The 14,135-nt window shown below is 49.2% G+C and overlaps 1 protein-coding gene across 1 annotated transcript; it reads right to left on the reverse strand.

Moving 5' to 3' along the window:
- Window positions 1-444: 444 nt before the first annotated feature.
- CLRN3 (clarin 3) lies at window positions 445-13,350 on the reverse strand (the record flags this gene model as incomplete). Its single annotated transcript, XM_082602713.1, has 3 exons — window positions 445-725; window positions 6,555-6,734; window positions 13,122-13,350. 3 exons carry the CDS (start codon window positions 13,348-13,350, stop codon window positions 445-447), a joined length of 690 nt encoding a protein of 229 aa, XP_082458839.1.
- Between the last annotated feature and the right edge of the window lie 785 nt (window positions 13,351-14,135).

Here is a 14,135-nt window from a genome sequence, read left to right on the forward strand (position 1 = left end):
CAGTTCTGAATCTCTCTGTGCCGGGAAGTCTTCGTTCATAGAGTGGAATAAAAATGCGTGGTCTCTCCTGAGGTGAATGAGATCATAGGTACCAAAGTGCTTTGAGCAACTCAAAGGGAGGGTGCGTAACCCAAACCTTTATTACCTAAGAGATTGAGACCAGGTCAGAAGGGCCCATAGGCTCACAATCATTCTACTGCTTTGAACACTGCAAGGACTGGAGAGCTTTCTTTTTCATCTTCCCCACCCTCAGGGAAAGAATCCGTTTTCAAGGGTACATCAGTTATGAAGAACATAGTGTCATGAGATACAAAAACTGTCACAGAATGACAGTCAAAGAGGCCTTCACTTTACCTGCCGATCATGCAGACAAGCCAGCCAGTTACTGCTCGGGGAGCTGGCATACAACAGAGTAGACCTAACCACCAAATGCGGGTACAGAATTCAGAATAAAATTCCATCCCTTGGGGCATATTCCATGGGCTTTTTCTGCTCCTGCTTCCACTGGTATCTGGCCTTCTGGTAGAAGATGATGATGACCACGGTGAGTGTGTTTAAAAGAATGACGAGCAGGATGAGCCAGAAGGAGTATCCGTAACTGTGGGAGGTTCCTTGGTGAGTGATTGCTGGATAAAGCGGGTAGAGCCTCTGGGCCAGCTCTTCTGAGAGGTGATTGGACTGTGTGTTCCCCACAAAGAGCACCATGGTTAGGAATACGAAGGATGCTGAAAGGAAGAAATAGTGTCATAGATAACATGGTGATACATGTTTTAATGTCACTGCTTTCCGTTATCACACGTACTCTATGGGTATTCACTGAATATCTACACTGGGCTTTACTCTCTCTTAAGCATTAGGGAGAACATAAAAGAAATGAAAGGTGCGAGCTAGATCCTAGGCTCCAAATGCTAAAGAGCATGCAGAGCAGTTGTGGACAGGGACCAACATTCAGCTCAAGTCCTTTCAGAAGGAGCTGCTCTGCCCACTTGCCTGGGCAATGAACCTAGCAGGTGTACTGCCTGAGTGATGAATAAATGCTTGAACATGGGGGTCAACGGGGAAACTCTCTAGAGAGACCTGCGGGATGGGAAGGCTGAGGAAGGACAAACAGAAAAGGCAGCCCAAACAGAGACTCGTGGTGGTTGATGAACTCAGAGCATCCGGGTCTGTGAGGCACAAGCTCATCTGATGGGGAGGGGTACTGAGGGTCCTGAGCACTGGATACAGAAGATGAGCCCACTTGGAGAGCTCTGAATGCCAGCTCGGGCGCCGGGGTTTCATTCTACCCACAGTAGAGCACAGCATTTAACCAGGAAGGATCTCTTTACTAAACTCATTTTAGAAGAGCATTTTAGTAGCGTATATATGTCCATGCCACCACCAAACGTAAAATGGATAGCTAGTGGGAAGCAGCCGCATAGCACAGGGAGATCAGCTCGGTGCTTTGTGACCGCCTAGAGGGGTGGGATAGGGAGGGTGGGAGGGAGGTGCAAGAGGGAGGAGATATGGGGATATATGTATGCGTATAGCTGATTCACTTTGTCTTACAGCAGAAACTAACACAACATTGTAAAGCAATTATACTCCAATAAAGATGTTTAAAAAAGTAATAATAATAATAATACCTACCTGGAAGGGTTGTTGTAGGAACTAAATGAATTTATATTAAAAAAAAAAAAGAAGAGCATTTAAAATTTTTATCTTCCCTTTTTTATTCTTCACAATGTCCTTCACTAGAGCACATTCCCGCATTTTGACTTTGGAAAGCTCCTTTGGCCTAGTTAAGGAACATAGCTCTGGAGTCAGAGAGAGCAGGGTTCAAGGGGTCCAGCTACTGGCGCTGGGAGATGAGTTTAGCTTCTCTGAACCTCATCCCTCATCTTCCAAAGTGGGCGAGCTACAGACACAAAGTAGATTCATGGCTGCTTAGGACTGGGGATGGGCTGGGGGGAGGAGTTTCCTTCTGAGACCATGAAAATATTCTAAAATCAACTGTGGTGATGGTTGCACAGATCTGTGAATACACTAAAACCACTGAATGGCACAGGTTAAATGGGTGAACTGTATGGTATGTGAGTGATCTCCCAATAAATCTGTTTAAAAAGGCGGGAGGAGGAAGGTCAGGGCGCAGACGTTCCAGACTCGCGATGCTGCCGGGGCACCGTCCGGTGGGGCGGGGCCTGAGCGCGCCGGGTGGCTGTCCGGGAATCCCCAGGACGGAGGTCCTTTGGGACACAGGCTGCGTGTCTCGTCATCTGCTGACACTTACCCAGAACTAGAAGGACATTTTGGCATCAAACTTGTCCTGATCGTAACCCACACCCAGGGAACGGCCCTCCAGACGCCCTAATGAGAGGGCTTCTGCATGAGGAGTTCTCACTCTCCATGATGACGGTCTTTCATCCTCAACCTAATGGTTTTATTGCTTAATAATAAAAGGAGTGGGTACATACAAAACCCCTCCTCTCTGTGCTATGCGTCTCACACCCCTTAATTATCCTTCATCCTGCTCTTGGGAAGTTTCTAATGAAAGCTTAGTCATAAAGGGGTAGGATGGAAATGGGTTAAATGCTTTTTCCTGAAGTGGATGCTTTGATTTGAATTGGGAGGGGCCGCCATGGACACGGATGCTGACCTGAGCCCCCTGAAAAAGGGCATGCCTCTCACAGCCTGTCGTCCGGCTTCTGGGAGAGAAGGTTTATTGGGCCTGGAGGGAGCCCCTGGTAGAAGGAGGAGGCCCTGAAGGCTCAGGACACTGGCTTCCCACCCCAGCCTGTCCCCATCGGGCCGTGTGGCCTGCCGGGTTACTCTCTGCTCTCGGTTCCTGGACTGAGGATCAAATGTGTTGGGACACACCGTCTGCAGGGTTCTCTTGGGCTCCGTCATCTCTCAGACTACAGTTCTATCCCCTGGGGTCAGGGTTGCGCCATGCCAGGCTGGGGTCAGAGGGCACAGGGGCCTGGGAGGTGATGCTGGTATTTTTCTCCTCAAAGCAGAATCCCAGGGCTTCCCTGGTGGTGCAGTGGTTAAGAATCCACCGGCCAATGCAGGGGACATGGGTTCGAGCCCTTGCCTGGGAAGATCCCACATGCTACAGAGCAACTAAGCCCGTGCGCCACAACTACTGAGCCTGAGCTCTAGAGCCCGTGTGCCACAACTACTGAGCCTGCACTCTAGAGCCCACATGCCACAGCTACTGCAGCCCGTGCTCCTAGAGCCCACACGCCACAACTACTGAGCCCGTGTGCCACAACTACTGAAGCCCGTGTGCCTAGAGCCCGTGCTCCGCAACAAGAGAAGCCACCGCAATGAGAAGCCTGTGTACTTCAAAGAAGAGTAGCCCCCGCTCGCCACAGCTAGAGAAAGCCTGCGCACAGCAACGAAGATCCAAGCCAAAAATAAATAAATAAATATTTCAAAAAAGCAGAACCCCCACCCGATCCTTCAGAAACAAACTAGCGAACCACTCCCTCTTCTTCCTTGCAGCCAAGGAGAGGGTGTCCAAGCCCAGCCTGGAGAGGGGTGTGTGGCCCTTTCCTCTGCCTCCAGGACCCCTGTGGGCAGCCTGACCCTTGCCCTCTCCCCACGGTGACCCAAGGCAAGGACACAGTGATGGCATCTCTGTGGCCAAAACCCTCCGCAGGCTGAGCCTCCCATGAACTGAGTTTTCACTAAGTTCCCCGACCAAACTCAAGGCCCAAGTCTGCCCTATCAAAGCTGGAGGCTGTGAAGGCCTTCAGAGGCAAAGCCAAATGCTGAACAGAGAAGCAAAGTCAAAGTCTCCGAGTGTGTTTCTGCCCAGCTCACAGCCTCTCTGTGTGTCAGGACTTGCCCCAAGCCTGGGAGGGAACGTGGCGGGAGTTTGCTGCCTGGCAAACAATTCTGTGTCGTTAGAAGCAGGTGGGGACCAGGGTGAGGGAAGCTGCAGGCCCCATGTTCCATGTTTTCCTCCACAAACGTGCCCTGTGCAAAGCCAGCGTAGACTCGATCGTGGAGAAAGAGGCCGAAAGCCTGGGGCTCCCTCCTGCCGAGCTGGAGCCCTGCAGGTGTAGACCGACGAACGGGGTCCGGCTTTGTCCCGCTGGGCCCCCATCGGACCTTCCCGTCTGGTCCGAGAGCCCGATGTTCCTCTCGGATCCATCCTCCCCAGCTCCCAGGTGGTCAGTCCTCTGCCAAGGGGCTCAGTCAGTGAATTCAACCCTGCCGGCCATGGAGCTTGCTCCAGAAATGGAGAAGGGCAATTCCAGTGAGAGTCCGATTTGGGGGGAAAAGTCGTCTTTCCTCCTGGGGTTGCTGCATCGGTGATGGGCCAAGAAGGGCTGGCAGCCCTCTTGCCTTTAAGAGGACCAGCCCAGCTGCTTAATGATACAGGGAACACTGGAGGAGAACAGAACTCTGACGGTGCTGGCTGAGACCCTGGATCCAGCTGTACCTGAAGCCACAGTGTCCCTTAGCTTCTTAATCATATGAGCAAAAATTAAAATAATCTATTTTTTACCCTGGCAATGAGTGCCAATGAGTCTTGCCTTTGCTTTGGTTGATGGAGGTGAACGAGCATACTAGAAACAGCTTGGGGCTAGGAACCCTGGCATCTGGATGAGGATCTCTGACTTTAGAGCCAATTCCCTCAGCTCCACTGTGAGCCAGGCAGCAGGAATACTCATTCCGCAGGGCTGTTGTGCCTGGCCCACAGCAGATGCCCTTTAAGTTGGGGCATTTGTTTGTTTTTACCACCGGGTAATAAAATCACAGAAAGAAAGGAAAGGGCTAGTCATGTGTGGATGTGGCTACACGAGCCTGACACCAAACGCTCAGAGCTGAGGGGTGAGCGTGGTGGCCATGGTGCAGGCTTGCCCAGGGCAGCCCAAGTTTCCACCATTGTGGTGCACGACAGTTATGAACTGCGCTTGCTTGAGCAGTGAGTTGCATGGCTCTCCCTTGTACCCATGCTGGGCTGGGACTGGCTCACACATCTCCTCAACCATTAGCTTGAAAAAGGCCACAGTGGAAGTGTTTACACACTCGCACCAGCCAGGGCTGCAGTCAGGGCTTCCCTCCCCCAAGAGCCAGGTGTTCGTTCTCAGCACAGCACCGCTGGGAGCCACAGCACAGGGGCCCCTCCAGCCACCTGCAGCAGCCCGTGTGAGGACGGCCTCTCAGCAGGAGGACAGGAGAAAGCTGCTGCCCAGAGCGCCTCCTCTGAGGCTTCCTTACAGCCTAATATCCAGGGCACCTTTCCTTGTCCCTGAACATTCCTGGTCTGTGTTAAAAATGCACCACCGGGCTTCCCTGGTGGCGCAGTGGTTAAGAATCCACCACTGCAGGGGACACGGGTTCGAGCCCTGGTCCAGGAAGATCCCACATGCCGTGGAGCAAGTGAGTCCATGCACCACAACTACTGAGCCTGCACTCCAGAGCCCGCGAGCCACAACTACTGAGCCCACGTGCCACAACTACTGAAGCCCAGGCGCCTAGAGCCCATGCTCCGCAACAAGAGAAGCCACCACAATGAGAAGCCCGCGCACCACAACGAAGAGCAGCCACAGCTCGCTGCAACTAGAGAAAAGCCCGCGCGCAGCAACGAACACCCAACGCAGCCAAAAAGAAAATTTTAAAAATTTATATAAATAAATAAATAAATAAAGTAACTTATTAAAAAAAAAAAATGCACCACCTGTGGCTTACACGCAAGCACCTCCAGAGCCATCCGGTTAGTAGGATGGGCTGCTTCTGACCTGATCTCGAGATCCGGTTCTCATGGTGGAGAGAGGGAAGGAGCAGGAGAAACCCGGCTGCCCGGTAGGGGCAACGAGGCTCCCACGTGACCATGTCCCTGGGCAGACACAGTGGCCACAGAGTCCATGAGACCCAGAGAAAGTCCAAAACACTGTGACTCAAGCTGGGCTCCACTTCCCATCCCCCACCCCAATACCTTTCCCAGCAAACAAGTAACACAACCTAGCAACACCGCCCAGCAACATCCGGGACTCACAGGTTGCCCACAAGAAGGGCACTGGCCCCAGAGTCTCCAAAATGACATTCTTGGTGGCTCTCCGTGCCACAATCAGGTTTAGATTTTAAGCCAAGTTGACTGCTGTTCTATGAGGGCAAGAAGGAGACTAAATAACACACATGCATGTGTGTGCATGTATGTTCACGTGTTGACTTCCACACACCACGTGGAGCCTAACTTGGAGTCAAGCATACCGCAGGAGCCCAGGGAATGCTTTGTGGATGCGTGTGTTTTTTGTTCAACTCCTTACACCAGATACTCCAAAGCAAAGACTGGGTACGTCATATATTTTAACTCCTAACACGCCTTCCTCACCTCACTCCGGTCTCTTACCTGGGCACCTAAAACAGAATTTTATTTCCAAAGATACTGAATAAATGCTGTAAGTTTACAAAAATAAACCTCAGCCGCCAGCACGCAACTCAGCACACAGGGGGCCCTCTTAATGCCCATGGCTTGACCGTGACCGTGTGTGTCCACGTGTGTGAGAGGGAAGCAGGGGGACAGAGGCAGAGAGCGCGTCCTCTCGGCCGATACTCACCGCTGAGTCCGCTCCAGGTGTACACCCCCATCGGCCCCAAGAACGTCTGATAGGGGTTCCTGATGCTGTTGTACAAGGTGAACACAGAGCTCAGCAGCGACGTTAAAAAACTGAGGACCAGGAACACGATGACCACGAAGTGCAGAGTCTTTGGGGAAGAACTGTTCAATGTCCCTAAAACTAAAGCAATGTTTGGTAAGTACGCAGCACCAAATGCAAAGACCAACTCTGGACCGGAGGGCAGGTCCACCCTCGCGCACCCCATTCTACCCGCTTAGGCACTGGGGTTAGAAACTGTCAGCCTTTTCATAAAATTTGCTTTTTTTTTTTTTTTTTTTTGCGGTACGCCGACCTCTCACTGCTGTGGCCTCTCCCGTTGCGGAGCACAGGCTCCGGACGCGCAGGCTCAGTGGCCATGGCTCACGGGTCCAGCCGCGGGATCTTCCCGGACCGGGGCACGAACCCGTGTCCCCTGCATCGGCAGGCGGACCCCCAACCACTGCGCCACCAGGGAAGCACTGCATTTTTCTTAAGTGCAGGGGAGCTCCAGACGTGGATATGCACTTGCGTAAAATGAAACACAGGTGCCCTGGGCCGTTTGCCATCAGTTCCTGCTTTTGCCATTCTCCTCTTTCTAACCACCACCAGCCAGCCTCCCCAGACATCTGTTTCCTCCGCTCCCTCCTTGGTTTACAAAATGAGCAGACACCAGAGACGCACTCTCCCCACACTTACCTGGAAACCCAGCCATGCGTTTATAAACATCTCCAAGAGCAGCCAGTGTGTTTCAGACCCTTAGGAGATTGCCACCACATTCAATAAAGTGTTTACCAAGAGGGTCTGTGAAAGTCACAGAAACAGAAGGAAAAAAGTAAATTGGGAAAAAGATTTCAGAGTCCTTAGCAATGTACTAACACCATCATTGGGAATTACAAGGTGTTAGAACCATGATGGGGGTGGGAAAGAAAAAGTAAATGCTTCCTTCTTTCTATTCCTGATTTTCAGGTCCCCTGGGAGCGGGCAGGAGCCTCTCACATCTTCACCCCAGAGCAGCTTTAAAGAACAGAAACCAGGAAGGCCACGGAAGCCTTCTTGTTCCGCTGTGGATGGCACATTTTCAGGAATGGGGCCCTGGGAGCCAGAGGAGATCTGGAGCCTCCTCCTGAAACGTGTCCTGGCAGCAAGGAGCCCTCTCTTTGCAAGGTGGCCTTTTCCATCACTGCGTCTCCTTAGTCATTTAAAGGTTTTTCATTCTGTGTCTCTACAACATTTACCCTGGATCCTAATGCTCCTTTTGGAGCGACGCAGAATCCACTTCCTCCTCTCTTGCCTGGAGCCTTTCCCAGTATTTGAAAAGGGATATAAACCCCAATGTGTTCTTCATAGACGGGATTCCAAAGCTCCTGCCAGCCTGGCCCCGACTCTGCACACATATAGTCTGACTCTACCTCCCTACCCGTGCTGGCCAGACGGGCTCAACTCTCCCGATAAGATGTGACGATACTTGTGCGGGGTCCATCCTCTCTCCATCTCTGAAGACCCACATGTTATTAGTTCAGGTGTTCTTCTTTTTAAATCAGCGGTACTTTGTGAGGGAGGTAAATTTCCTGTCATCGGACGGAGGGTGGGCATGAAAGAGATTTGGCCAGCAAATCTGCCTTCAGACATCTGGACGTTGGGGATCTGGTTGTAAAGACCTTCATGTGTGAGAGAATTAATCCTGATGGCCACGTCACGTGGCCACGCCCAGGGCTGGAAGTGTCTCCAGACAGAGCGGGGATACAGGCAGGCAGGAGGGTGTGGCCAGCGGACAAGAAAGGAGTCAGGAAAGACAAGGGGCCGGAGAAAAGAAATGTGGGCATGGTCTCCCGTGAGCACAGCTACAGCCCTTCAAACCCCACAGGAGACCAGAGAGGACAGAAGAGGGAAAAACCAGTTCAGCAACACGGAGCCATGAGTTCAGCAACACGGAGCCATGAGTTCACCACTCAGTGAGTCGGGCCTGGGTGCAAAGTTCAGCGCACATACGTCCAGTCTGCTCATCCCTAGCAGTGCCCAGCCCTCATCGCAGTTTCTGTTATTAACCCATGGGAAGGGCTAAATTCTCAGCGCAGCTCCCTTTGTTATGCACTCCAGATAAGAACTCTGAAAGGCATCGGTTAAACTGAGAATGCGGTCCTCTCTGCCACCCACTGTTGCCTGCATGGGGATGGGCGGGGCCCGATGGGCCCGGCCCCGCCCTCCGGGAAGCCTTCTGGGCTGGGACAGTTCCAAAGGCCCTGCCCTCGAGCCCGAGGCTCTAGCTCCTTTGCCTGGCTCACCCCGGAGATGCAGTGGTGAGGGCTTGGCGTGGCTGTGATGTAGCACACACCTATTTTGCAGCTCGTGGAAGATGACACCAGAATAGGAAGAACAAGAAGCAGGACACACCTGTTCAGAGGTGCAGGGTCAGATGCTGCAGATGTTTCCAAACTTAGTCACCACCGGCGAGAACCACTCCCCTCTGTTCCACGCTCCCACAGCCTCTGCCTGAGCCGGAAGGAGGGAACCCCAGCATCGAATCAGAAGTTTGCTGGGGACTAAGTGACCTCTGTCCTTAGCCAATAAGACAAAATTTGGATACTTAACTAGAAAATAAAAATTTCAGCATGGGAAAAATGTCCTGTGTCCAAGGCACCAAATTGCCCTGGGGAAACTTTCTTATTAAAAGCTGTAAATGGTGAACATTCCACCTTTTCAGAGTAGATTAGAAAGTGACAGTCAGGTTTGACCTTTTTTTGACTGTTGGTAAGATCTACTAGGCATCAGTTCTCAGAAGGGAGTCCATTTGGAGCCTACTGACTCACACTTTTCTATGAATTAATGTGACAATTTATCTTAATTTTAACTGCCATATTTCCAAATTCTGTTTCGGCCTTCTGAATTCCCTGCCACACAGGTATGACAGCTGTATCTCCCCTCCCATTCCTGGCTCAGAACTCAGACAATGAAAGCTGGAAATTCAGTGAAAGTTGGCGAGCATGAAATCACGATCAACCTCCACAGCATCTGACAGCTGCTCTCTGCCTACAAAATTAGCAAATACATTCTGTGCTTTTTCCTTCCTTTAAGGGGTCAAGCGTCGGAATCGAGAAAGCCACCTCACAATTGAAACTAATCGCTCAGATTCTGGCAGCCCCGGGGAAAGAGGCCACGGCTCCCGCAGCTGGGAGGCCGAAATGTACTGGGTGGTGGGCAGTGCACACATGGGGGTCATCAGGACATCCGGGCTTCCTGTGCATGGACATTTATACTCAAGCCCCACTGGCCACCTGGCCCTTCTAGCTCTGGTTTTCAGGAAGTCCTCGGAAATTGACGGAGAGCCAGTGGCTTTTTTGTGTGGAGGAATGGCCTCCACCCCCTCCTCAAGCACCTGGTCACCAGGGAGCCTGACCCAGTGGAGCTTCTCAGTCCCTGGACCACAGTGTATCCCTGGAAGGGCTCGTTAACTCCATGGATCCCAGAGTGTGGCCTAGGAGCTCTCCCAGGACATCCCAGCAGATGGCTTCAGCCTCTAGGAAATTGACAAGGGGTGTCTCAGAAAGAAGGATGGGGTGAAGCTTTTTCTGCCCCTTTCTGCTACACCGCCCAGTGTGGTCATGTCTCTGGGGGAAATGATAGGTTGCTCCCACCATGAGGGAAAGTATGGGATGTGTCTGGGGTGGGGTGGGCAGATAGGAGAAGTAAGAAGGGGCTTTTTGTAAATTCTGGAGATATAAACCTCTTTCCTTCAGTTCAGCCTTTCTTGCAGTTCATTGGTTTTTGCAGCCGACTCACTTTCCTCATTACAATAGTACAACTGTGAGTCCCCGGAACAAAACGGGTAGGTAGTGAAAAGAGACTGGTGGGCAGGGGGAGGCACATCTGGGGTGAAACTGCCCCTTGTTCTCAGAGTGACCTGCACACACCTTTGTCCTACAAGGAGTGTGGGCTGATGGATTTAACTGATGGTGTCAGGGCCTTTCTCTAGAAAGACTAGGTGGTGAGTCCACCCAGCTCCGTGCAGTTCCACTTGGGATCCAAGCCCCTCACTCACATAGTAGCTGCTCAGGAAGGTTTTTTTGAACCAAAATTAAATATCCAGAGTCTTTGGAGTAGCAAGGCAACGTGCTCACTGGTGGACACCTGGCACTTTTCATCTGGGTGTTGGACAAGCTGGGATGCCTCTGGATGAGGCTAGTAGAGCTTCTGGTGAGCCTGAGCTGCCCGAACAATCTAGCTACACTACGGGGAGTTTCCTCCCCAGGTTGGACTGATTCTTTTCCTCACCAATTGGTGTATTGTAGGCGGAATTATTTTGGCAAGTTGAACTCAGCCATCATCACTTCATTTCAAAATCTATAGCCCCAAATCGGCACCATGTAATAAATCCTATGTAGAAATATAGCAGAGCTTTGCAATATTCATTACTCTTTGGAGATTTCAGTGTGAACTCATCCTAGCTAAGAAACTGACATGGTTAACTTCTCATACGAAAAGGCAATCCACCACAGCGGGGCAGGAAAGTGGCATTTATACGATGATTTTATTGTACTGCCAATGGTTGGTTTCTGATTGGAACTAAGCCCACGTGGTCCTAAAGAACCTGTCTCACTGCGCGTTTGCAGTTCTGCTCCCAGGGGACCATGTCCACACGCCTGCACCAGCTGAACCACCATCTACATTCGGGTTACGTGACTTTTCCCTCTCCGAGAGGACTGTTTGCAAGTGTTCCCAGTTCAAGGACTGCTAAAACCATCAACACTGAAGACCCCCTGGGCTCTGAGGGGTCCCTAGCAGATTTTAACGCCCTGCAATTGTGCAGCATCTCAGTGCTTGGGAGGTCATTTATTTTCTACAGCCCCTGGGGTGACTGGAGGCAGTGACTTGAAGTTGGAATGTGGTTCTCTGGGGAAAAGAGGAAAAGTAGGAAAAAAAAAAAGAAAGAAAAGAAAAGAGTAAAAATAGAGAGCCAGGCAAAGCGAATGCAAATATTCCACCTCCTCTGTGGTCCCACTGGGCTGCCTGCCGCCTTCAGAGCTATCCTTGACCACAGCTGTCCCTGCCCTCCCAAAGCCACCGTGCCCGCGTCACTCCCATGGGGTTCTAGAACCAGGCGCTGACCCACCCAGGCCTCCTCGGCGCCACTCTGGATGTAGGGAGTCAGGGATCTCATTGAAGTCAGTTATCTCAGATTGGAGCCAACTGGTTCCAAATAGACACTGTATGAAAATCAAAAAATTCACAGGCTGTTTTCTCGTATTTTAAAAATTTTACAAGTGTCTGGAAATTCAGGAAGTAGAACAAATTTTGGTTTTGCAAATGCTATTCACAGAACTGAAAGTGGTAGTGAATCTTTGAAAGTCTTCTTTTCTAGTCGCCGCAAAGAGAATAGTCCTCATTTTCCTGAGGACCTGAGGCTGGTACCGGAGGAGATGTGCAACGCTGCTAAAATACTGGGGGAGTCGCTGCTTTTGCTAAAGTCTAAAAGGCAAATTTGTAATTTGGAAATATAACTATGTTGCTCTGGATTTAAGGAAATCATTTCATTAATAAAGTCACAAATTAGAGCTAGAACTTGGAACTAATGTCAAAAGCTAATGTCCCACCATTATGCGCGGCATGAGGGCTAAACATTACATATTTGTATAAGGCAGAAAATGATGTACGTTTATAAGGAAAGAGGTAATGACTGCATAATACCTGATAAAGCCTGTGTAGTGAGCTGCACGCAACACCCTTCGAAACAAAGTCAATTTAAGGTGGTAAACAAGTTACAAATTTGGTTTTAAATTTAGAAAACATAATGGTATATATTCAAACTTCAAATGCCAAACAAATAGCTAAATTCAACTTATCATTCTCAAGGAATTTTTGTTTTCCACCCATTGAGAGTAGGACATTAGTGTGTATGAAATCAGAAAAAATATTTAGGAATTCCTGTAAAATTTTCGATTTTATAAATCGAATCGACTTTATAAATAAATCGACTTTATAAATAAAGTCGAATTTATTCGACTTTAATATCAGTTCCAACAGCAATGAGATATTTTGGAGGTAAGACTGCAAATTCAAATCAGTGAAAGAAATGAACTTGAGATATAAGGATAAGAAATTGTCCATATTTTCTACTTTATTTTTTCCTTGCGTAGATGCCAGTAATTAAGTTCTGGACAGAGGTTCTTGCTCCAACTAAAAATCCACAGTCAATACAGTTAAAAATGCTGTCGCTACTGGCTGTAGCTACTGTTGGTGCTCCATATTTTTACTTAACTATTTACCTATCAGTACACTCTGTAGTACTCTTTAAGCATAGCCTCTGCTAGAATGATTTAGACTGTTTTTCTAATAGACACAACCAGAACCGAGGAAGCTGAAATAATGATTCAGTGAATTTTCAAAATTAAAAATATGCGTTCATATCTACAGCCCAGCTCAGTTCACAAGGAAATTATTTTTGAAGGGCTATTTGGCCCAAATACAGGACGGTATGAATCTTACCCAGTTAATTCAATCTCACTGTATCCATTCAAATGAGTTATGATTTACCTCCAAAACTTTTGTCTGCTTCTGCAAGTCCATGATTCAATTCTTGAACACTCTTCCCATGAAAGAGTCCGTAGGTGATAATCACACTACCACTCGAAGAAGGGTCACTAATGATAACTGTACTGCGAATCCATTCTTGAGTTGTAAGAATAGAACAAATTACGATGAAAGCCCCCAAGCTTGTGACAAAGCTGGATAAGAACATCAATCTTTTCGTTGCCGTAGGCATCTTCTCAGGAAAATAAGGATCCTAGGGTAAAAAAACAAAGATCTTTTTATAATATTTCTGGACCTTCTCATTTGGAGTCCAGTATTTAGAAATGGAGTCTAACACTTGCTTGTAAAATATAAAACCTCTCTCTCCACGAGGAAGGGTCATACTAATGAACATTGGACTATGAACATGGTCATAAAGATTTACAGTAGCTGAACTTTGGTCTGGAGTAAGAGGTTGCTATGGTTACAGCCAACCAGCAGGAACAAGGGGGTAGGCATGGTCTTTCCAAGACTTCCTCAATCACACAATTAATTTATAACTCTTTTCAAATGCCTTGGAAGGAAGTTCAGCCTGTCACGTCCGGAGAGAACTAGAATTCCTAAATAATGAGGGAGCCGAGGATCCGTACCCCCCAAATGTTGCTGATTCTAGCAGCCGACAACATAGAGCCCCACTTACCAAGGTTAATGACTTGACCCTGACAAGTGTTCCAAAAGGAAACCCTAAGGAGATGAAGCCCTTGCTAAAGATACTGGAGAGTGGAAAGAGAAAAGTTGACACCTTATTTGTAGACCTTGATAAAGAAGTGCACCTTGCAAATTTCCTCTTTCAAATTGGATCACACCTGCACATTATTTAATTATAACTTGAGAGGTTTCATCTCTCTTTCTCTTTCGTTCTCTGATGGAAGTTGTTCTGAACATTCCTGTTTTAAGTCTTTGGGACTCCATTCTCCCTGCTGAGTGGCGAATAGTTTGTAAATGATCATTTCTGGCCCTCAGAGAAAGTCCCCCATT

Source organism: Mesoplodon mirus (assembly GCF_964341445.2).
Source record: "Mesoplodon mirus genome assembly, chromosome: 2".
NCBI classification, from domain to species: Eukaryota; Metazoa; Chordata; class Mammalia; order Artiodactyla; family Ziphiidae; genus Mesoplodon; species Mesoplodon mirus.